Below are 23,394 nucleotides of genomic sequence, written 5' to 3' on the forward strand. Positions count from 1 at the left end.
CGGGGGAAGTTGCCCGCTAGCATGGAGTTGTCGGACAACGCTACTCCCCAGGACTAGGCAGCTCTCTGGGGGTGTGCTCTGGAGACCACAGTCCGGTCCCACCCCACTCCACCGCTAATCCGAACAATGCAACCTGTGCTTTACCTGCCAGTGGTTTTGCTATCAGCCCAAACTGGCACGGACCAGCTGTGTGGCCTGGCCCACTTCCACGCTCCCATGTCCTGTATCAACTTTCATAGCCAGCTCATTTCACAGTTCAGCCCTGTCCTGACATTTTACTGTACTAGCCCAGCAAATTCTATCATAAATACTCCTTGGCCTGCATTTTCCTACTACTAAAGTTTAGCAAGGCTTCATGCTTGTGCCTGGTGTTTAGGTGCATTTACAATATCACAGCTAAATGTAGTGCTGTGGAAGATACCATGCACACACAATCCCCTTCTCTTGGAATCTTGTGCAAGACCAGCCTGATGTCTAAGAGTGATGCTTTTACATGTGCAGATCTTTAAGGCAGCAATACATGTAAGTAATTCTCCTCCTGCCTACTTTTTAAGATCTCATTGAACAGATTTTTATTAAACATCTTTAAAATAATTTATATATATATAAATAATTTCAACATTACCACCTCATACAGGTCCAATTTACACCCAGTTTATTAGCCTTTAGGGCACACAGTAAAAAGCTTCTTTTAAAGCAAGCCTTATGGAAGGGTTGGATTCCCTGGGGAATTTGAGGTGGGGAGAGTTTGATTTGGGCCCTAATCCTGCAGACTCATGCATACAGGTAGTTTCATAAAAATTATAGCATGTATTCACACACATCTCCCTTTAGCATAAGGTCTTACATCTCTCTCAATCTGCTTATAAATTTGGGTGTGCAAACATGACAGGACAGTTGAGAACTAGAGGATTGTGAAGGAATATACCCTATAGTAACTGGAGTTTGGGAGGGAGCCATAGAATAGGAAGAGCAGCATTGAAAGTGCATATATTAAATAGTGAACACTTACCCCATATCTTGTACAACAAATTGACATTACATGTCCTTCAGATAAAGTAGTTTACTAGTAAATGATCTGTCACAGGTATGTCCATGTAATCATGAGACCACTTAATATTCCAAGATTGGAGTAGCAGGTACCATGTCATCTCTTTGAAAGTAGCACTAGTTAGATTGAGACAGGTACCTGCCAATACTGTATCTTCTGTGGAAAGATTAAACATTTATACTGCATTGCATCTCCCAACTGGCATTGGGGGAATATCTATGGTTGGTTCACCTACCCAGCTCATTTCTACGGCTGAGGCTACCCCACTGCACTTTAGTCATTAAGAGTTAGTTATGGGTATTTTTTTTAGTAAAAGTCATGGACTGTTCACAGGCAATAAACAAAAATTTACAAGCTGTGACCTGTCCATGACTTACCCCTTAAATACCCCTGACTAAATCTTAGCTGCTCCCAAGGCACCATTGCTCTGGGGGGGTGACTGCCCCCAGCCACATGCTGATCCAAAGCCCCTGGGGACCACTCTGGCTGCTTCTAGGGTTGTCCTGAGGTCAGTTGCAACTCAGGCTCAAGTCTCACTATCTGTAACTAACTTGCAGTTTTAGTCATTATTTCCACTCTAACCTAGAGTAGCTGGACTCTTGTAGCAAGATGCCCTGCTAAATTATACTCTGCCAGTGGTCCTATAGATGAACCTAGAGCTGGAGGTTAGGATGATGGTGCAGCTTTGACAATGGAATGTAGCATTGCTGCAGCTTTGATGGGAGAGCTGCCTGTGCTCTGGCATATACAGTTGGTAGATTTTTGTAGTGGTATGTGGGGGTATGATCTGTTTTGCTGTTAAAACTTCCTCTAGTATTGATCCTTTATTCTAGGAATAAAGAGCAGAATCATTCTTTTAGATGAGAAAGCATCCCTGTCCCTGTGACCACCTAAGATAAGTTCTTGGGTATCTTGTAGCTCTTCTATAAGAAAGTAGTTTAACATTTGTCATGACAAAGTGTAAGCATAACTACTTTTCAATGATAGGAAACAGGAATAGAGTAAGAAGCATAAAATGCTTTATTAAACATGTTAGGACAAGGACAAGATAATATTCATTATATACACACACAAAATGGCACATAGTGCCAATTTTAGTCTAATTCTGTTAGAGTTTATACATAAAAAAGTTATAACACTTTTGATATAGGCTTAGCCAGATCCTGTATGACTGCAGAGTTTAGCTGTGGAAGAGTGCTAATCTTAGCATTTTTGCTGCTGGCATATTTGTTCTTGACTGTCTGAAATGAGAAGAAAATGAGGTTAAGTATTGCATATTGTAATTCTAGGTGTTTTCTGGAGGAATGTCAGTCTCAAAACTAGAGCGGAATCTGCTCAGCTTGTGCCATGACAGGCCTATGAAAGCTAATAGGCAAAACCCACATTTAAGGAAGCTTTTCTGTGAGCTCATATCAGTGACTGTCTACACTAGGCAAGTAGACCAGAGGATCTTGTATTTATCCATTAACTTGGCTGCCAATAACATTTTAACAGTGAGCAGTTTATTGGGTTAAGAGTTGTGCTGCACTAAGAGTTCAGCATTACTTTGTTCACTCTGCCACCACCACACCCTTCCTATAGAAAATTCCTTACCATGTGCTTTGTAAGGCCCTGGTTCACTAGGATCACATTCTTTGCCATATGTTGCATGACCGGTTGAAGAGAACTCTCAGGGTAACACATGTAGTGTTGTAAAGTTAGTGTCTAAGACAAGGAAACCAGAGTTATTCAGTAGTTTATAGGATTGATTTAATATAGAAACCAAGTAGGATTTACAGCAGTGTTCCCCTTTCCAAAGTGGGAAAGAGATCATGCTTTCCCCAACCCCTTCCCATTTGGGATGAGCTTGCTTGGTACTACCCACACCCCAGTTCCCATTTTGGGAAAACAGAACCATGCACCCTAGCCACTAATGTAGGCTGGGTTTAGTGTACTTAATTTGCTGCAGAATTCAGTTGCATACTCCTTGTATATCAACTGTACTCACTTGATTACAGTTTAGTCTCAAACTAAAGCACCAAGCTTGACTTACCCACTCTCCACCATCAAGAACCTTTAGAGCCAAGCAAAAAGCAGCTGCAGCAATCTGGGATGGAGGGTAGTGTACCATTTCATAATCCACCAAGGACAATTCCATCAGATATTTAGCTAGAGTGTGCTGTTCTAAGTCCACCTAGAATGAGAATCAAACAGTTGACTACATTCTATTGCTATCAGGGCTTACTGAGGACATCTCCTCCTATTTCAGAGGGTGTAGAAAAGGATGGTCCCCAACCCCACATTTATCTTGTTGCATAACTTGTGTAAGTCTTGTCCCATTATTGGTGCACCTGTTTCTACTGTTTGTGGGTTCTCTAGCCTGTACTAGCAGTGGCTTAGTAAGGTCTGAGCAACTCCATTCTCCTGAATATCAGCTGGTGTTTGGGCATAGCTCAAAGATAGCAGCCAGCTACTAGTCAAGATGAGATTTGTATTTTAAAGAATGCTAGCACAAATGGAATGTTGTCCATTTATGACTACCTTTAGGTCTCCTTGCAGAAATGCTATACTGATGAAGCCTCTAATAAAAAAGGCATCTTAAGTGCCTCATGAATTTTACCTCTCCAATCTTTGATGCCCTCCTTAGGAAGTGCAGTGGCAGAGGGCGGCCCAGGGCAAAGTCTAGAGCTTTTAAAATCTTCATTTCCATTTGCTTGATCTGGTACTTTGTGTAAGTGTGATCTGTTACAAAGGCAAAGTCCCCAATTTCAGGAGGATACATTTCCTCATACTTGCTGGCAATAAACATGGCTGTGACACCGACCAGCTGCAACATCTTCTTGGGCACATTGTTGTCCTATAGGAGGAAACAGTATTTAAGACTTGCTTATTAGTTTGTGTAATTCCTATTTGTCACACAACAGCTGGCTACCATGCTGATTAAGTCAGGTTTAACACAACTCTTTGTTTATGCTACATTTTGTATACTACTAGTCACTGTCACGACCACACTGAAGTTCCTGGCCAGGTAGAAGGCTGTGTTAAGTTTTATTGCTCTACAGTTAGACAGCAAGTTGTGAAGGGGTTACAGGAAGACCATTAAGACACTTCTAGATTAAAAGAAAGAATCATGGCTTTCATGTGAAGTACAAAGTTAGGTCCAGAAATATCATGCTCAAGACATACTTGTACTCTGTAGTCCAGTTAGTAATGTTTAATGGAGTCCTAAAGTCTGAATTTTAATTTTTTAAAGATTATGAAAAGCCATTAGCCTTTGCTATAGTAACTGCACAGCGACATTAAGTAATTTTTAGTTTGTGCTGGGTTCAAATCTGTCACTCTTATTTGCTGTATGCTAGACAGCAATGTTCTTTTGCCATGATTCCAAGGTGCCATGTCAAGCCCTTACCTGCAGAAAACGATCAATGATGGCAGCAGTCATGTACATAGTCTCTTGAAGTAGTCTGAATTTCATCTGAACCTGCACAAGCCAGTCAATTAGTATAGCCCGCATGTTTCCAGTAACTTCCTGGCCTGCCAGATATTTTGGTCTAATAGCTTGTTGTTTCTGCATGGAAGAAGGAGTATGTTACTACAGAAGTTTCTGCATGTGAGAAGCATTGGCACTACCACAGACCCTTTAGGAGACTGGAAGCGGTAATATGCTAGTCTTGACCAGTAGCAATGCAGCATCTGGTCTCTTTGGCCAAGAGATATTTGAAGGCAACAGTACATGGCAATTGTCAGCTATGTTACTTTAGTAGCTTAATGCCAGTGCTGGTACTAGTTTTTAGCAGGCTAGTTCTGAAATTGCTAATTAGAGTCTGTTAGAACCACCCCCCACACACACACACACACACACTAGTTGTAGCCATGTTGGTCATAGGATATTAGAGAGATAAATGGGTGAGGTAATCTTTCATTGGACCAACTTCTGTTGGAGAGAGTCAAGTTTTGAGAGACTGCGTGGGTCAAATGCTGTCTCTCACCAACAGAAGTTGGTCGAATGAAAGGTATTCCTCATCCACCTTGTCTCTCTAGAACTTTGTTAGATTAAGAGAAATGCTTGCCTCAAGGTGTTGAGACTTCTGCACCTTAGAAGTACTAGAAGGCAAGCCTAGGAATAAATGTCTAGTTTCCCAGATAGCCACTACACCAAAGATAGGGAGACATACTAGAATCAGGGTAAAGTAGAATGGCAGCAGATATGGTTCTTTGTTGTTCATACCAACCTCAAGGTCCCTCAGATAGCTGTAGATGTCCTTTACATATTCACTGCAGAGGTTTGGGTCAGCACCATCATCTGCATCTACATCTTTCACTTCAAGCAAGACATCAGAAAAAGCCTGGCACAGCACCTCCTCTGCTGGCACACATCCAGAGGTCTCCATTGGGCTTGGGGATGGAGACATCAACTGGGAAGAAAGTTTAAGATTGAGAACCTGTAGCTTCTACTGAAGACAACTCTTTAAGAGACCTCACTTTTCTGCAGTTAGACCATTAGTGTTTGCAGACCAGGTCTATAGCAATATTAGTTGTGAGAATACTACATGTAGTGCCAACATTAGGGAAGCCATCACAAGGCACATCCTACCTCCAGAAACAGGCTTACCCCATCACAGTGATACAAGTGTGAAATTGTATAACAGTACAGAAACTTAGTAAGTTGTTCATTAAGTCTGTAAGCTAGTTATCTCTAGCCTGTGATAGAGTGGTAGGGGTTCATGCCACTGGGCTGTCACAGGTGGGCAAGGGTCGCCGGGCTTAGACATCCCCAGTGGCTGCACCAACCCCAGCTCAGACCCGCTGGGCGGCCTGGGAGCATCTGTCCTTGTCACTCTTACTCCCTGCCATACCCACCAGGGAGCGAGTGTGTGTGTGTGTGTGTGTGTGTGTGTGAGAGAGAGAGAGAACAGGCCCACCCCACAGGGCATTGTCGCCACTGCAGAGGGAATACAAATACAAGTATTGACTCCTGGGCACTGGAGACCCTCGGTGCACTACTGAGGTGGATTGCCTACACCAATGGGAGAACCCTTCACATAGATAGTGTCTACACCAGGGATGTCAAACACCCAGCCCATGGGCCGTATACAGCCCGCCAACAGTTTAGGTTCAGCCCCTGGCGGCAGCACGCACTGCCAAGACATCTGTACTCTCCGGTGGCAGCATACGCCGCAAGATGTCATGGCAGCACGTGCTGCCCCGAGATCTGTGTACTCTGGCAGCAGTGCATGGAGTGCTGTGTGCACAAGACAGCACTCCAAAAGCTCCTAGTATTTCGATTTATGGTATGTATGGCCCACTTGGAAGTGCATTTAATTCAAATCTGGCCCGCCATAGCAGATGAGTTTGACACCCCTGGTCTACACTGAAGGATAGCATTTCAAGTGTAGACAAGCCCTCAGATACTGCACTAATGAGGGCTGCATAAATAGCTTAGATATATACACTACTGTTGGGTTGGCTAAATAATCCACTCACACATTGCTCTTGAATTCACCACTGCTTTTACCCTTTCCCAGGGAAGGAAACAGAGCTTGTAGGTGACCAGAGAAGCAGGCTCAACAGGGTGAGGCTCCAAGCCATGCAGGGGTCAGGGAGGTCATGGTAGGTTTGGAACCTGAAGCAGCATGTTCCGCCTCCAAGCTCACCACCAGCCCTGCCGGTTGGGGCTAGCTCAGAGCATGGGCTGGGTGCCCAAGAGTTGGCACCACACCGATACCTTGGCAGGCTCAGGGATTGGCTTCTGCTCCTTAGCCGGCTCGATCACTTTCTCTGCGGCTCTGGTGGCTTTCCTGGCGAGCGGCTTCACCACAGCAGTGGGGGGCTTCGCATCCTAAGGTAGAGAAGAGGGGGCCGTCAGCGGGCCACGCTCGGGTTGCGCCGGGCTCTGGCGGGGAGGCCGGGGGGGGAGGGGGGGGGGAGAAGCCGCTCGGGGCCTTACCTTTTTGGGAGGCACTTTGGGCTGCTGATCGCCCACTTTGTTGCCGATGTCGCCCAGGGCGGCTCTCGGCCTGAGGCCGGGCTTGGCAGCAGCCGCTCCCCGCTTGGCGGCGGCCACATTGCTCTTCACTTGGTTCTCAGCGTTCACTCTAGTGTTCTGCGGAAAGAAGGAGGCGGTCAGCGCAACGACAGCCATGCTCGGGGAGGGGGCTCGGCAGCGGCGCCTGCCCTGCTAGGGCACAGCGCAGCACGGCCCCCCGTCTTCCATGGGCATGGCTCGGCTCGGCCCAGGGCGGGCGCCCGTGCGCCATGACAGCCGAGCTTACCCGAGCCTGCTTTAGCGACCCGCAGCCAGGCGAGCAAACCGGGGGAGGGGGGTCCCTCTACCAGGCCAGGGGAGGAGGAGGAGAAGGAGGAGCAGCAGCCGCACTCCTAGCGGACGCGCACGGGTCCCAGATAATACAACTCCCCCCCGCCGCCCCACAGAGAAGGAAGCCGTCGCACCCCCAACCCCCATGGGGAAGCCCGGCAGGACCCATAGGATGACTCGCTCCCCCCACCTACCCTGCTGATCCGCAGCGCCATGGCCCCCCACCCGCGCCACAAAGCCCCGAACCCCGGCTCCTCCGCTGCGGCTTGGGCTGCCCGGCCTGGTGCAAGACGAGCAGCGGATCCCAGACCCAGACGGCTCCGTCCAGACAACCGATCACCACTATGCCTTCGCCACTAGCCAGCGAGTGCAACTACGTGGCGTGCGCAATCCCAAGACCAACTAGCTTGCCACCAGCGCCGCAGGTTTAAACCACGCACCGAGCTCCGCTCATTGGTTGCCCTCTCGTCTTCCCTCGCTCGTCATTGGCTGATCCTCGTTCCACCCCGAATGCGTTTCCGTGGAGACTGGGCGCTGATTCCTCTAGACGTTCGAAAAGGGGGCGGGGCGATTGTGGGGACGGAGAGGCTGTTTGTACCACGTGAAGTCTTGCTGCATTTAGGATTTCACTTCCCCTCTGCTAGCGCTTGGCTGGGGCTGGGGCTGGGGCTGGGGCTGGGTGAATGGGTAGTTACTAGGAGCCTGGGGCTAGCAGGAAGAGAGGAGCTTGGCTTGTACTACAGTCTTTCAATGGTTGTGTACTGTGTCCATTCTCATTCACTAACCTGGGCATTCCTGAAAGCAAGCTTTGCCTTGGGGAAGCATTAATTTAATATTCTGCATGGTGCCTGTAGAACTGTTTCTTTCTTGTGCTGACTCTGAGCTTTAGTCACTATTATTGGAAATTCAAACACAATCTGTTCTTAGGGTGACCAGCTATCAAGTGAAAAATCAGGACAGGGAGTGGTGTGTGTGTGGGGTGGGGGAAGAGGGTAATAGGCACCTATATAAGACAAAGCGTCAAATATCAGGACTGTCTGTCCCTATAAAATCTGGACATCTGGTCACCCTATCTGTACTTTGGGTTCAGAAGGCACTGTTAGTCTAAATAAGGAATTAAAAAGTACAATATTTACCTCTTTGTTCCTGAACTAATTTTTTTAAAAGATGGAACTCACTATTATTGAGATGCTGGGTGAAGCAGATAAACTGGAGAAAAGGTGTATGGAGGAGAGTCTTGGGCATGTCTCCTGGAGCAGAAATCCAGGATTGATGGGTGCAAGGATTATGTGGAGTGAAAGTAGGGGGGAGAGTGTGACATTCCTACGTTCACCCATTTAGTAGGACTATGATAAATCTTGTACAAAGTATGCCTTGTGAAGTATCGTTTGAAAACTCATAACTTGCTGATTATTACTGTCCTGGTAAAATATGTGTGGCAAAACTGTATGTAAAGTTATAAGAGTCACTTGTATGATGTTACTAAGACATATTCCAAATCTGGGGAGCAGTCACAAACTGGTTTTCCAGAGACAAAAGCAGGGTTTAAATTTAGCTAGAGCCATCTAGAGCAGAGCTCTGGTAAATATTTTTAAGCCCACAGGAGTCCCAGCACCTGCCACAGGTCAAAAGCCCAGAGCCTTGATGGGGCTGAAACCCTGTGCCCTGGCCACCACCCTGCAGGTGGGCCGTATATCATTTGGTCTGGCCCTGGCGGCGGGGGGAATTTGGCGGCGGGGGGGATTTCGGCGGCAGCCCGGTTTCACGGCGGCAGCGGGGTTCCGTGGGGGGGGGGGGGGGTGGGCAGTGCCCGCCACTGAAACCCTGCCGCTGTTTGCCCCTTTTCGGCGGCGGAGGGACTTCAGCGGCGGGCACTCCCCCCTCCTTTCCCCCCCCCCAGAACCCCGCCGCCGCTGTGAAACCGCGCCGCCGCCAAATTCTCCCCCGCTGCCAGGGCCACCATCAGGCCCTTGACAGAAAAAAGGTTCCCCACCCCTGATTTAGGGCGTTGAGAACACTTGAAGAACAAAGGAAGAATCATTGGACTAGGGGGAGATCCTGCTGAAAGAGATTCATCCTGTAAGGCCTTGTCTACACTAGTACTTATGCCTGCAAAATATTGTCACTGAGGGGTGTGAAAAAACACCCCCCTGAGCGACATAAGTTTTGCCAGCATAAGCACTTATGTGGACAGTGCTGTGTTGCAGGAGACACTCTCCTGCCGACATAGCTACCGCTGCTTGTTTAGATGGTTTTGTTATGTTGGCAGGAGAGCTCTCTCCCATAGATGTAATGAAACTACACAAGGTAGGGTACTTCCGTTGGTTGGAGCAAGGCTGTAGTGTAGACACTGACATGATTAGGTTGACGTAGACAGCAAAGCAGTGTAAAAGGCACCCTGGTTGGAAAATAGAGGGGATGGCGGTTCATCAGTCCAGATTACATCCTAGTTAATGTCACAGGGAGTTGCAGCACCAGGTGGAGTCAATGTAATGTGTGTGAGCTGTAGGGCGAGGGGAGGGAACATGGAGGGTGGCCCAAGGGAAGGTCAAAGGAAACTGCAGTTAGGAAATTGAGGGTGGGTTGGGTGGAGAAGGAAGCATGGGTAAACTGGAGCAGCTCTGGAAGTTTAATTGGACTTGAGGGAGTCAGGTGGAGCATGAGCCTTGGAGTAAGAGTGAAGCAGCAGCACAGGAGAGGTGAGCCAGATGAGAGAGAGATGAAATGCCACCAGGCTGCAGATAGATACCTGAGGGTCAGAATTGGTATAAGTGCTGGAAAGCAAACTGAGTGGTAGACCCCGGGTGAAGTCTAAGAAATGGCAGTGGGTTGGGTGGGCCACCAAGAAAGCAGTTGCCTAGAACAGTGGTTCACAACCTTTTTGGGCTCAGGACTTATATGTAAATGTTTATGGCCTGTTGCAACTCAGTAAATAGTTGGAAGTGGAGGATCTGAGACAGAGCTGTAACTAAACATTTTAATGCCCAGGGTGAGCAAGCATATTTGCGGCCCCTACCACAAGTGATGCAAGGTGGTAGGGCATATGGGGTCATGTGTGCACCCCCCGCTCAGATATTTTGGTTGTGCCCTCCAACCCAGACAGGCTGGGTGGCCCACTGAGGTAAGTCAGGGGGTGAAGGTGGTGCTCCCTCCTTGAGCTCTACCACACGGCTGGCCCCATCAAGGGGCTGGCCTCACTAAGTCCTGCTGTGCGGGGCTGGCCCAAGACACCTGGTGTCACCAGCCCAAGCTGCACTTGAGGCTTTGCACCCTGGGTGGTTGCCCTACTCGTCCCACCCTGGTTACAGCCCTACCCTGGGGTGGTTTTGGTCAGAGCCTGGCCCCTGGAAGGGTTGGGTCCTGCGCTGCACTCTCTTCACACCGTGGTGGCTCCTGTGCGGTGGGGTTGTCTGGGCTTGGTTCTCCACTCCAACTGTTGCAATCTCTAGGGTTTCAGTGCTGCTCAGGTTTGGCCCTGCCTCCCGTGACTGGACCAAATTTGTGAGAGTGAAGTTCTGGCCTGGCTCATGGGTTGCAGAGCACTCAAAAATGGACTCCTGTCATCATGACTGTGCCAAACCTAAGTGGCACTGGGATCCCACTACAGTGCCTAGAGCACGAAGGCGAGCCCAGCCAGCCATGTGAGACAGGAGCTGCCATGCGACCCTTTGAAACATGTTGGTGTCCCAGTTTTGAGTCCCAACACACAGGTTGAAAAGCACCAGCCTAGAGGACCCTTGAATCCCTTGCTCTCATCAGCCCAGTAGCTGTAGCAATTATTCTAATTCAGCACTACTGGAAGAGAAGGGAATGGTATGGAACTTCCTTGTTTTAACACACACATACTGGAAATTAATACAGAAAGCAAGAAAAATGTAATGATACAGTAGTTCCTATTTCATTGTATGCTAGCTCAAGTCTTTCATAATTAAGATGAACATGTAAGAATTCAGGTACTTTACCCAAACTGTATGAACAGGACAAGCTTTGTGCCACAATAAAAATACTGAACATGAGCAAATACGTGGACTAAATGATGAAAACTACTCAGTTACATTAAGCTAACCATTAAATTAAGTGATTGATGATTTTGAAGAACACATTTAAGTATTTTAATAAAGAAAGCAGCAAAGTATGAGTGTGGCACAGGGAATAAATTAATAGGTTTAAGGAAGTCTGTCTCCAACAACACATTAAGAAATAGGTGCCCACTTAGCTACTGTAGATTATTTTATTACCAGGCGCCTGCTAACAGAATAGGGATGTAGCTTTTCTTCTGCTATGTATATATGTACTTAAATTGATATTTTTCACCTAAATTTACACATTGCTTTAGTATCTTGCAAAGCCCCAGAATGTTAACATGGATTACAGGGACATCTTTCTTAGTACTGTACTGTACAATGGTATAGTGTATGTAAGTAAATTTATTATTACAAGAGACATATCAGACTGAATTTAAACACTTAGGCTTTGTCTACTCAACCACCTGCAGTCATGTAGACAAGGCCTAAGTTTTTTTTAACTAGATGACCGATTTAATTTTAGGATAGGCACCATTATCTAGCCACAATAGAAAACCCTTGTTTTTCATCTACACGTGGTACTTTTTAAGTTGATGGAAAGATGCTGTTCAGCTACTCCTGAACAACATTGTGAGCTTCTTCACACCTAATCCAAAGAGTGATAAACATGGAAGTGAAGAATTCTCTATCAGCTCATTCAGATGCTTCTCCCAAGCATGAATTATCCTCCCTTCTTATGAATTAACTTCACTTGACTATGAAATAGCTCTTGGCACAATACTGAGGTGTTCCACAACTTTCTGTTCAATGCCACAGAAATTTACATATATCAAATGCTTGAAATTCCACAATCAGTTACCCTGTCAAGGAGGAAATCTAATCATCTACAATAACTGGATTATACTGTTGTAAGAGAAAAAGCATGGTTAGAGGAGAGAGAGTTCTGGATGTGCAGTGATGAAGTACTTCAAACAATAATATTTCACTTGCAATTATCATGAAGTATAAAATGTTTATTTTAAATAGTGGTTCAATTTGATTTTCAGCCTCCCCAGTAAACAAGAACACAAAATAGTGCAAGGGCAAAACTTGTAATTCTGTTCTTCCCTGCATCCACACAGCTAGCATGAGTACCGGTTGATTTTTTCTTACAAAAAATTAGTTTTGATATAAATTTTAAACGGTAGCATCTATTTGCCTTGATGTAGTAAAATTATGTTTAGAAATCAGTTTTATATACAGAGTGAATAAATATAAAACTTTACATTCCTATTTGTATCTAACAAACTCTGCAAAAAACCTTGACTTCATATGCAGTTAAAGTTGTACTCTTCATAATAAATGTGTAAATACACACACAGACAGATTCTTCAAAATCATTTTACGGAAAGAAAAGTCTTTTTGGAGGCAATTTTGTTTCTACTGCAAAGCGATTTCCTTTCCCCTTAGTTTTGACATGAACATGATTCTTGATTTGATGTTCTATACTTTAGGGAAGCTATAGAATACATTTGTGCTCATCCACACACACGTAGCAAGATTTCTATTTAATAAACACCAATTACAGTATTTCAGATTTACATTATTTCCACATATACAGCAAATGTTCTAGTCCATCTTATTTCCTTTATAAAAGCACCCTGGATTCAGTCTCAACATACTAAGCTTTTTAAAAAAATTCAAATATATAGTATATTTGTTTCTGTACATTTATGTGCAAGTTTTCCTGACAAAATAATACAAATATTGAATACTACATCTTATATCCCATTGGTGAATGTCACTTCTCATCACATGATGTAAGTGCCATCTTTGTAGTATTTCATGGATTCCATTTGTTGTGTCATAGCCATGACTTCATGGAATCCTGTGCTGAGGCCAGACATATGTTGAAAATAGGCTTCTTTCTCCACCTGAACAGTTAAATTGTTCACTCCAGCATCTTTCAGAATGGCTGTTACCTGAACATAAAGGAAATTCAATATTAAATGTCTTGTAATTATAACTGGTGATTATACTTAGACACTAGAACAATAGTTACAGACAAGAACAAGAAGTCACATCAATTTCTAGACTATTTTTAATAGAGTATACCATAAATGGCCTTGGAAATTTTCTGGCTAGTGAGTCAGGCTTAGGTTCAGATGACATGGCCTTGTGCTATCAGAATAAAGCATATTTCAGCATATCATTGGTAGTTCTCAAGGTGCTTTACTTAAGTGAGTGAGCATTATGCCCACATTATAGATGGGGAATCATGTGTAGAGGTGAAGTGACTTGCCTAAGATCACACAGCAAACCAGTGGCAAAGCCAGGACTAGAACACCCAGGTTTCCTTTTTTCCAATCTAGTGCTCTACTTGCAGTGGTATGCTTTCTGCTTACTGTTTCTCTTCTCTCAGGGCATGTCACAACATTTATTATGGCTCTGAGAAAGGCCAGTCAGAAAACTAAACTGATTCAATTTTTAGCTAGAATTTCTGGAAAAAAGTCCAACACTCAAAAGTTAGGAAATGCACAGGCAACCTTAATACTTAATTGAGGGGGCTGAATTATTATATCGTCTAATACAACTACATATTTATTCCCTCAGGAATTCTGCCTCATTTAGTGTAAGGATGGACAGTGTTCACTGAATGAGTAGCTATTCAATTTTGTTTTATCCTCGATCCATCTGTGACTCCAAGCCTTATTTACTGCACACTATTCAAACTCTGCTCTGAATATGAATTATTCATTTCCTCATAGGCTTTTCTATGGTAGTCATCACTGTAGTATCTGAGTGCTTCACAAACAATCTTTACAACACCCCTATTTTACAGATGGGGATCAAAGGCACAGAGATTAAGGTAAAAAGTATCCTCTAATTTCAGGTGCCCAGTTTAAGATGTTTAGGATCTGATTTTTTTTCACAGCACTTAGCATTGTATAGACAGGACTTCATATGTTCAAAGCACAACTCCCATTGACTTCAGCTGCACTTGTGAATGCTCAGCACTTCTGCGAATCAGACTCCAGGGTCTCAAGGCGAGTGGTACCCAGAAAATGAGGAACACACAATTAATAGTGAGTGACTATGAAAATTTGGTTTAAGTCAGTGGTTTTTCAACCTTTTTTCATTTGCGGACCCATAAAAAATTTCAATTGGAGATGCAGACCTCTTTGGAAATTTTAGGAAGTCTGCAGACCACAGGTTGAAAACCACTGTTCTATGGTAATGACAACTTTTCACAGACCCCTTACACAGTCTGTGGTCCCCAGGGATCTTTGGATCACAGGTTGAGAACTATTGGTCTAAGTGAATTGCTTATCACCCCAGAAACACTGCAGCAGAGATAAGGATAGAATCCATTTCTCCACGGAATCATGAGACCATCTTTTCTCTTCCTGCAATACCCTGCTTCATTCACTACATACCTTCTAACTAGTGCAACAAATGAAGCGGGGTGCTACAGACAACAGCCTCCTTTCTCTACAGAACACTGATTCATCTCCAGAGCATGGTTCATCCTGTGCACTGAATGAAGCAGAGGTCACTTGGAAAAAATATGTGATCAGATAATTAAAGCTTGTAACATAATACCAAAGCACAGAGGGCTTTAAAGTTGCACGGACAGCCTTAATTCTGACATTTCCTAAATTCTGAGTGCTTGACTTTGCAACTTTTATTATTCTTATGTAGACTTTTTAAAATATAATTTCCTAAGTTTTTAAAAAAAGCAAATTGAAAAGACAAATTCCATTACATGGCATCACACTGACACCCACATGGGCCATTAGCAGGATTAGAGCCATTAGATTCACCAGACAGACTTCTGCCACTTGAGCTAATGGAATAATACCTAGAAGTAGTAAGTTGTCATCCTCTACGCACAGCAGTCACTAGAGGGGGATGAGACATTGCCAGTAGGTTTCTCAGGTATTTGCTGACAGCAAAAAGAATGTTGAAACTCAGGAATCTTGGGTTCTATTCCAACTTTTGATGGAAGTATTCTCTAGTGTGCACAGACCCTTCTGTCCCTGGCCCCTCCAACTCATTCCTATCCAGTCTCGTTCTATCTTCCTCCCCCCAATTCCTGGCTCCTTATCCCAGTCTCCCACTCCAAGCTTCTCTTTCAAGTTCTAGTCTTCCTCCTACCCAGCTTGAAGTCCCATTTTTCAAACCCAAATCTCCTTGCCTCAGCTTCGGTTGCCCTCCCAGTTCCTGCTCAATTTCAGTCTTGCTCCCAGGTCCTCCCCACCCCAATTTTCTTCCTGGCTGCCAGGCTCCTTGCACAGTCTTTCTCCCTGTCCCCCACTCTACTCCTAGTCCTAATCTACTCTTTCTATCACCCTCACTGCCCTTCCAGGTCCAGCTCTTGTCCCTCCTGAATTAGGCTGCTCCCCTCTCCATGCTACCTGTGTGCCAGAAAGAAACGCCTGCTCTCAGTTCCTAAACCTAGTGAAACAGCAATGCCTGGCAGCTAGCAATTGCAGGGAAAGTACAGGGAAGATGATGGAGCATGTACAGTACAGACAGAATCTTTGGAGAATTTACTTGCCAAATTAACAAGTCTACTTAGCATGTGTGAACTAGATTTTATTTCCCAAAAGCTTACAAATTGGGTATTTTTTCACAGCAATAATAAAAAGCACATTCATGGTACAAAGGCCACATCCCTGCCAAAACTAAAGCCTTTGCTTTAAACTTGGCATGCTAGAACTTCTCAATAAAACAGAGGTACAATTTTTTTTAAAACAAGGTCAAACCATGTTGAACCATTTTTGCTGAAACTTAAAAAAAATTAAGTCTGAGGAAAACATCCAGCATGGAAAGTTTCAGCCCAAATCCAAACCAAACTGAACTTTAAAGTTTGGTAAAGTTATAAGTGATTAAAAACGGGGTCTTTATAATGAAAAGTGTTTAACAACCTCAATTACAGGCAGAGCTGGTAGCAATGACTATCACATAAACAAGATGGGACAGTAAAGATTTTTTTTTTTTTTAAACATTATGAATTCAGGTCTCATCTAACTTGGGACTGTTTACAATAAGAAGGAAACCGATGAAATTGTATTTACAAGAGTAAAACTGAGCTATTAAAGTGGTAAGGGATTTTTATTCAGACCGTTTAAAACTTTAAAAATAAGTACCATCTTTAAGATAGTATCTATTTAACTGCACCGGTTAATGAACATTTTGGAGAAAGAATGTTGTAAAAACTCATCTCTCTTGCTCCTTCATTTAAGGTAAGAGCTCCTAAAACAAATCTCAGACCCCTAGGAAATCCTTCAGCAAAATAAAGGAAAAATAGGCCTAACATTTCTGATATTTCTAAGATTAAAAACAAGCAGAAAATAGCCCCACCACCCATTTTTTTGAGGAATTCTTTCAGGCTTTTGTTACATCATGGAAAAAATGGTACAAAACCAATTCCCCCTCCTATCCCCCAAATCCTTTTACAGGTCACCTTTAAAGCAAGATAAAAGAAACTGGCTGATCAGTTTTCAAATGTCAAAAGCTTACCACCAAACAAACTTTTTATCAGACAACAGCAGGAGAAGGAACAGAACAATATTGACATGCTCCATCCTGGAACTTCAGCTAGTAGCTATAGAAATAATTGCAACAACAGCTTCACACTTAAGCCTATGATTGAAATATTCAGGGTTAATCAATAGAGGGTAAAATATGAAGAGCCAACAGATGATTTCTGAAAGTGTTATATGGTTACCTGCTGTATAATTCTCTGTTCCATCACATCTGACATCACCTGTACATGGATAGTACCTGCCACAACATTAGCAGAATGACACCAGAAATGAGGATCTCTGTAGGATATTAAACCATCTATTTTCTGGATCTGTAAAAAAATTGCATTAACAGTAAGAATTACTTTTGCAATATTCTACTTTATGCCTTTTCCTGCACATTTAGATAGCTACTGGTGGCAATTATTTCATGCAGTAGACAAAATACTATTATACAGTAAAATAAACTGCCACCATTTTAAGTTATATGCAGAAATTTTGTTATATAAAGAAATTTGTTGAATTGGGACAGTGTTCCATCACTGATCAAAATAGAAGGCAAAATAAAAAATGAGTGGATAGTGGTTAAGGGACAAAGACACTGAAGTGGAGTCCCCAACTGATGGCCAGACTACAGTAGCATCAATGAAGAGACTAGCAGAGAGGCCAGATTTCGGCATCTAAGCATATCTAAGGCACCTGTCCCCATGATATCCAAGATAAACAGGTACTTTGATATCCTAGTTGGACTTAATATGTGCACATCTCCTCTCTCTCCTTGTCCGCTTGAGGTTTTTTAAAAAAAAATTAATAAAATTATTAGGTTATTTATTGTAATATTTACTAAGTTTCATACTGGTTAATTTTTTCTCCTCACCCTCAGCATTTTGATTATTTTCTGGTTTTGTTCCTTATTTTCTCTTATCCCACCCCAAGGTCACTCACACTTCAATTCCCTCTTCTGCATCTCCCAGTCTCCTTTCACTAAATCACATACATCAACAATCCTCATCTTCCTCTTCATGGGTCTCTTTCACCCAATTTAATTCCATCATCTCATTCCCTGGTGATTAGAATCCATTATCCCCATTCCCTGGTGACAGGCACTGCTGAATATCCCTTGCTGGACCTCCCTCCTACTGTTGTTGATAGAATCCTGGAAGTTCCCACACCAGTTTCCTGATTTAGAAGTATCTGGTAAGCACTCCATGTACTTTGGGGCTATGCCCATGAGGGTTCTGGACAGAGCATTCAGAACAGCTAACGCTGGGAGCAACAATTAGTGGATAAGAGTTAACAATGGGAGTGGAGTGTTACCACAGACTGCAGGCCCTGACTGATTTAGTAGGAGCAGAACACAGTCTGGACTGAAGGGGAAGGAAAAAACAGCAACAGAGGAGAGGAGAGGAGAGAACTTCAGTTTTGCAGCCCCATTCACTGCAAGCCAACCTGTCCAGCAGTAGACTGGAAAACTGGCCAAACTGCAACTGTATGTCCAGAAAAAAAATACTGGAGTCAAATGAAATCTTGTCATGCTAGAGTAAAAAAAATGGCTTGTTCAGCTTTTGTGAAAATTTACAATTAAGTATTAAATAGTACTCCCTCATTCTATCGGATAGCAGAGTTACCAAGTTAGTCTAGAGTTATGAGCTGTCTATAAAACCAAAAGCAACATATGGCTGCCATTGTTATTTAAACAGTGTATTTTGCAAAACCATGGATTTTTTTAAAATTGCAAATGTTGAACTAATAAAACAAAAAATTCTCATGTACCTCTATAAAACTGATGCACTCAGACAAGCAATTTGGGATGCCCAAGAATCTCAGACAAAGATAACTGGCACAATGAAGGATGACTGCATGTAAGAGTTAATAAATGCAGTTCTCAGAAATTCATTATAAATCTAGATTGTTTATATACAAACAAATTAAAGGAAAACAAAATACAAGTTAATGTTCTTACCTTTTCTAGTGCAATGTGCAGATCTTTCTCATATTCCAGTGGTAGCCTCAGCAAAAGTACCTGACAGGCATCTTTTATCAGTGGAATAACACTGAGAAAAATTAATGTAGCAATAAAAAGAGAGCACAGGGGATCCGCTATCAGCCATCCAAACTGCTGAATAAATATCGTGGATACGATCACACCAACACTACCAAGGGTGTCTGCCAACACATGTAAAAACACACCTGAAACAAAATAAGACTTTGAGTGACTGAGTACCTGCATTAGTTGCCATCAGCACATGGACTGTATAGCATAAGTATTAAAATAAAATCTCTCAGTACAGGGATTAAAAAAATCTCTCTTGGATGAAAGGTCTTGGTTTTATGGTAGAAAAGTTTACTGATATCTAAACTGTTTTAAAAGCTGGCAAGTATTAAGATAGACCATTATCATTTTGTGTTTTTACTCCAACTCTGCTCTAATTTTAGATCTCTCAAACTGCTGCTAGGATTAATGTTTATATCATTTGAACTCTAATACTCTCAGCATAAATTCAGAGGGTACAAAATATTAATCTCTAACATTAATAGTTTGAGAGATTAATTCTGGTACTTCAGCTCCCACTAAAGAATATGGAAGTCGTGAGAAACTGAGCTGATATCAAAAAAATTCAAATGTATAGAATAATCAATTAAACTATTTGTTTGCATTCAACTTCTCAATTAAACTAATTTATCATTGTGATAGTTAAATGCTCAAGACAACGCATTTTATATACTAAAACTTCTTCTAATAGCCTTAATATGACAAATATTTGGTAGATATGCTATATATTGTAATTTTTCCACACTATCAGGAAGATTCCAGCAAGTAACCACACTACTATATATATTTATTACATAATGCTGCCAGCTTCATGTTTTGAATTAGTCTGTTCTTTAGAAGAACTGATGAGGAAAAAGTATCATCATCACCATCTTGATGAAAGTTTAATTTTATATTATGAATCAGTGACAAACACGGTTTACAAAGTTTTATAGAAACTGTTACATGCTGGCTTGCAAAGGGAAATTATGAACAACTATGTCAGCCTCAATGTCCCATTGGTCTACTTCACTCACAGTCATCTCAATGGCTTTGTTCAGGCTATTACCAACACACACAATGCTTCCCAGTTCCGGCCCACCCAGCTACTACCCTCATTCCCTCAAATGCTTTCAAAATTCACTTCTTCCTCAATGGCCATAAGTAGCAAGTTAATTATTTTAAAAAGGCGAACACTTTAACTGAACCAGAAATCCAGACCTCTAGATCAGTGGCTCTCTACCAGGGCTACGTGCACCCCTGGGGATATGCAGAGGTCTTCCAGGAGGTAGATCAATTTATCTAGATATTTGGGCTAGTTTTACAACAGGCTACATAAAAAGCACTAGTGAAGCCAGTACAAACTAAAATTTTATACGATGACTTGTTTATACCGCTTTATATACTATACACCGAAATGTAAGTACAATACTCATATTCCAATCCATTTATTTTATATTTATATGGTAAAAATGAGAAAATAAGCAATTTTTCAGTAATAGTGTGCTGTGCACTTCTGTATTTTTACTTCTGATTTTGTAACCAAGTAGATTTTCAGTGAGGTGAACTTGGGGTATGCAGGACAAATCAGACTCCTGAAAGGGGGATAGTAGTCTGGAAAAATTGAGAACTACTGCTCTAGATACTATCCTCATACAAATAATTAAACTAGGTGAATGTAGCTAAGTAGAATAACAGTTTAAATGTATTGCTGTTAACCTTGGTTTTTCCACTACCCATCTCTTTCCTAGTTATTTTAATTGACCAGCTGTCATATGCCATCTAAATTTAGATTGCAAGCTCTTTGTAGCAGGGACCTTGGGAGTTTTACTTGATCTGTAAGACATGTAGTAAAATTTTGAGTACTGTAAAAAAAAGTTATGGATCAAATAATAATGAAAAGAAAGCAACATTAAGTGCATTTAGGACCCATACCATCACCAATCTGAGAACATTAAATGTAAGGTAAGAAGGTGGCAGAATATCCCAAATTATGCTTATTCTTTAAAATGTTTTAGCTTGAAGAAGTGTTTCCAAAACGTTCTCTGTTCTATATAAAAAGACTGCCAGAAAACAAGTTAGAGAGAGATTAAGAAAAGTAGATTAAGAATAATTTCTTTCATTTGAAGTTTTTTCGAAGGCTAGATTTACTTTTAAAATTAAATAATTTGTACTTACCTCTCATGTTGGCATTCATGCCTCCTCCTGAAAACCCATGAGAGTGTCCATGACTGTGATTGTGCCCATGCTCACTGTGGGAATGGGCATGACTGTGTCCATGTCCATGTCCATGACCATGGTGTGAATGGCTGTGCTCGTGTGAATGGCAGCCTCCTCGAGAAGCCCCATGGGAATGGGCATGACTGAAGGCACAGATACCAACAAGGTTTACTATCAGCCCTCCAACTGAGACTGGCTATAAGAGGGAGAAAAGAAAAAAACCTTTAAATCCAATGTTTCTTCCTAAACACGCAGATTAACTTGTGTGCTAGAAAACAGCTATATAGTTTTTCTGTTAACAGCGTCTAACATACTTCCATGGCACATCCAATTAGCTGCAGTTAATGACAAAGGCAGGAGGATTCCCCTGCTGCTGAATGATCACAAGTCAAACTTCTCTTCATAAGGACTTCTCTTTTCCTCTTAAAAATTTAGTATCAGCAAGTACAGACAGACACAACTCTGCTTTCAACAAAGTGAGATTGAGTTTGTCTACTTCTCCCACAAGAAACAAAGCTCTGAGGATAGACTGAAAGCTTCTTCTTAACTCCCCAGAATCACTTGTCAAGTAGAACATACAGGAGTAGTTAATAAGGACCTACACACTTAATCTTAAATTGTAAACGCTTTGGGGTAGGGACCATGTCTCCTTATGGGTTTGAGCAGTACCTTGTAGGTGCTACCAGAATACAAATAATAATTCTCCACCACTCTTGCATGAGGAGACTGGAAAACTAAGGGGAAAATGCCAGCTAGAAAGGAGACAGAAAGAATCCCCACCTCCTAGCAGAGGGTTCAGCAATAGGAAGCTCTCTTTTGGAGAATATGGCCAGAGCTCATCCTGAAAGCAGTAGAAGAGATATGATAGCAATGTTTTTAAAATAGGCCTTCATTCCAGCTGAGTGTCACTTTTATATTACTGTACTTAAATTTAATATTTAAGTGTCTATCTAGGAATTGAAGTTCAATGCCTTGAATGAGAGGAAAGAAGTTACTTCACACTTGTTTGAAAAACAGAAAATTTTATTTTTGTTCAAGTGAAGGCTTAGACACAGCAGAAAAAAGCAAAAATTGTGAAGAGACAGGGTCTGCAGTTTTGATCCTATCATCAGCTTGACCCATACATACATCAAGGATTGTTTTAAAGACAATCTGCAGTAATCAGCACCTGTTTGAGCAGTAAGCTAATGTGAAATCTGACCTGTGCCCCTTCACATCTCTGCTGAAGCCTTGAAATTTGTTCCATCTATTCCCCCCATTTGAGCCTTGCTTTTCTTAGGCTACGACTACACTGACGGCGGCAAACTCACTGCCGTCAGATCGACTGCTCTGGATCGACTGAGCGGTCAGTGAAAACCCGCTCAGTCGATCCAGAAATCAACGTACTAAGACCACCTTCCCGTCGGCACAGTGCAGTGAAGATGGCGCACAGAAGAGGAGCCCAGAAGTCGACGGGAGTTATGCAAGTTTTTTGCATAGCTTGCGTAACTCCCGTTGACTGCTGCCGAATCCCAGAAGTTAAGTGTAGACAGGATCTTACAGGAAAGGCACAAGGACAAAAAGAGTCCCATTGAAGTAATCAGTGTTATTCTTTCTGCCCAAAGGTACTTTTCTCTCCAGGAACCAAACTAATATTTCTATATCATCCCAGATATTGGAGAGCAAGAAGCTGGAACCTGAAATTGTGAGTTAATTCAATTTCAGTGAAGGGTAGTTAAAGCTACTGGGCTAATTCTAAAACACAGACATTTCAGAAACAGTAAATTACACTAACACAATTATATGATTTGATGTTTTTTGCAAATGAATATGAAGGGTACTAATTACCATTTCTCCAGCATTCAAAACCGTTATCTTGTTCTCAAAAATTTTGGTATCCCACAGTATAATAATATATTCCATAGAGTAATAAAATAGAGCAATGGTAAGATAGGTTATTATAGCTATACAACAACACACTACAGTTACCAAGCATGATATGCTCAAATGCTATTGACAACTCCAATGACTTACTTTGACTGACTTAAAATGCATATGGAACTACTTATAGCTCTATCATGGTTTTAACTACAGAGAGACACCTACCATACCTCTAAAGTCAGCTAAGATACTCAGTAGTCTATTTCATAGATAAATGGCAACTTCCTTCCATGTATGTAATAGAAGGATCAAATAATTAAAGCCTAGTTCACAAAGCTAATCACTCTCTATTCCCTTTCCAACCCACAAATGCCATTCATTATAAAACAAAGATTGTAATA

At 42.4% G+C, this 23,394-nt stretch overlaps 2 protein-coding genes across 2 annotated transcripts in view; both read right to left on the minus strand.

Annotated features, from left to right (window-relative positions):
* Positions 1-2,048: 2,048 nt before the first annotated feature.
* CCNB1 (cyclin B1) lies at positions 2,049-7,733 on the minus strand. Its single transcript, XM_067568458.1, has 9 exons — positions 7,541-7,733; positions 6,978-7,133; positions 6,756-6,869; positions 5,263-5,445; positions 4,440-4,598; positions 3,651-3,887; positions 3,084-3,224; positions 2,645-2,755; positions 2,049-2,292 (listed from the first exon to the last, which is right to left on the minus strand). Exons 1-9 carry the CDS (start codon positions 7,559-7,561, stop codon positions 2,182-2,184), a joined length of 1,233 nt encoding a protein of 410 aa, XP_067424559.1. The 5' UTR covers positions 7,562-7,733; the 3' UTR covers positions 2,049-2,181.
* A 4,636-nt stretch (positions 7,734-12,369) lies between these two features.
* SLC30A5 (solute carrier family 30 member 5) overlaps positions 12,370-23,394 on the minus strand; it is a 30,376-nt gene continuing 19,351 nt past the window's right edge. The window contains exons 13-16 of the mRNA XM_067568624.1: positions 21,092-21,329; positions 18,845-19,071; positions 17,085-17,213; positions 12,370-13,332 (exon numbers count right to left, since the gene is read on the minus strand). Of these exons, the coding sequence (XP_067424725.1) occupies positions 13,162-13,332; positions 17,085-17,213; positions 18,845-19,071; positions 21,092-21,329 (765 nt within the window). The 3' untranslated portion in view covers positions 12,370-13,161. The remainder of the gene's footprint in view (positions 13,333-17,084; positions 17,214-18,844; positions 19,072-21,091; positions 21,330-23,394) is intronic.

The sequence above is a fragment of the Emydura macquarii genome, unplaced genomic scaffold, assembly GCF_026122565.2.
Source record: "Emydura macquarii macquarii isolate MOO-44397 ecotype Brisbane River unplaced genomic scaffold, CSIRO-AGI_Emac_v2 contig_2897, whole genome shotgun sequence".
In the NCBI taxonomy this organism is placed as follows: Eukaryota; Metazoa; Chordata; order Testudines; family Chelidae; genus Emydura; species Emydura macquarii.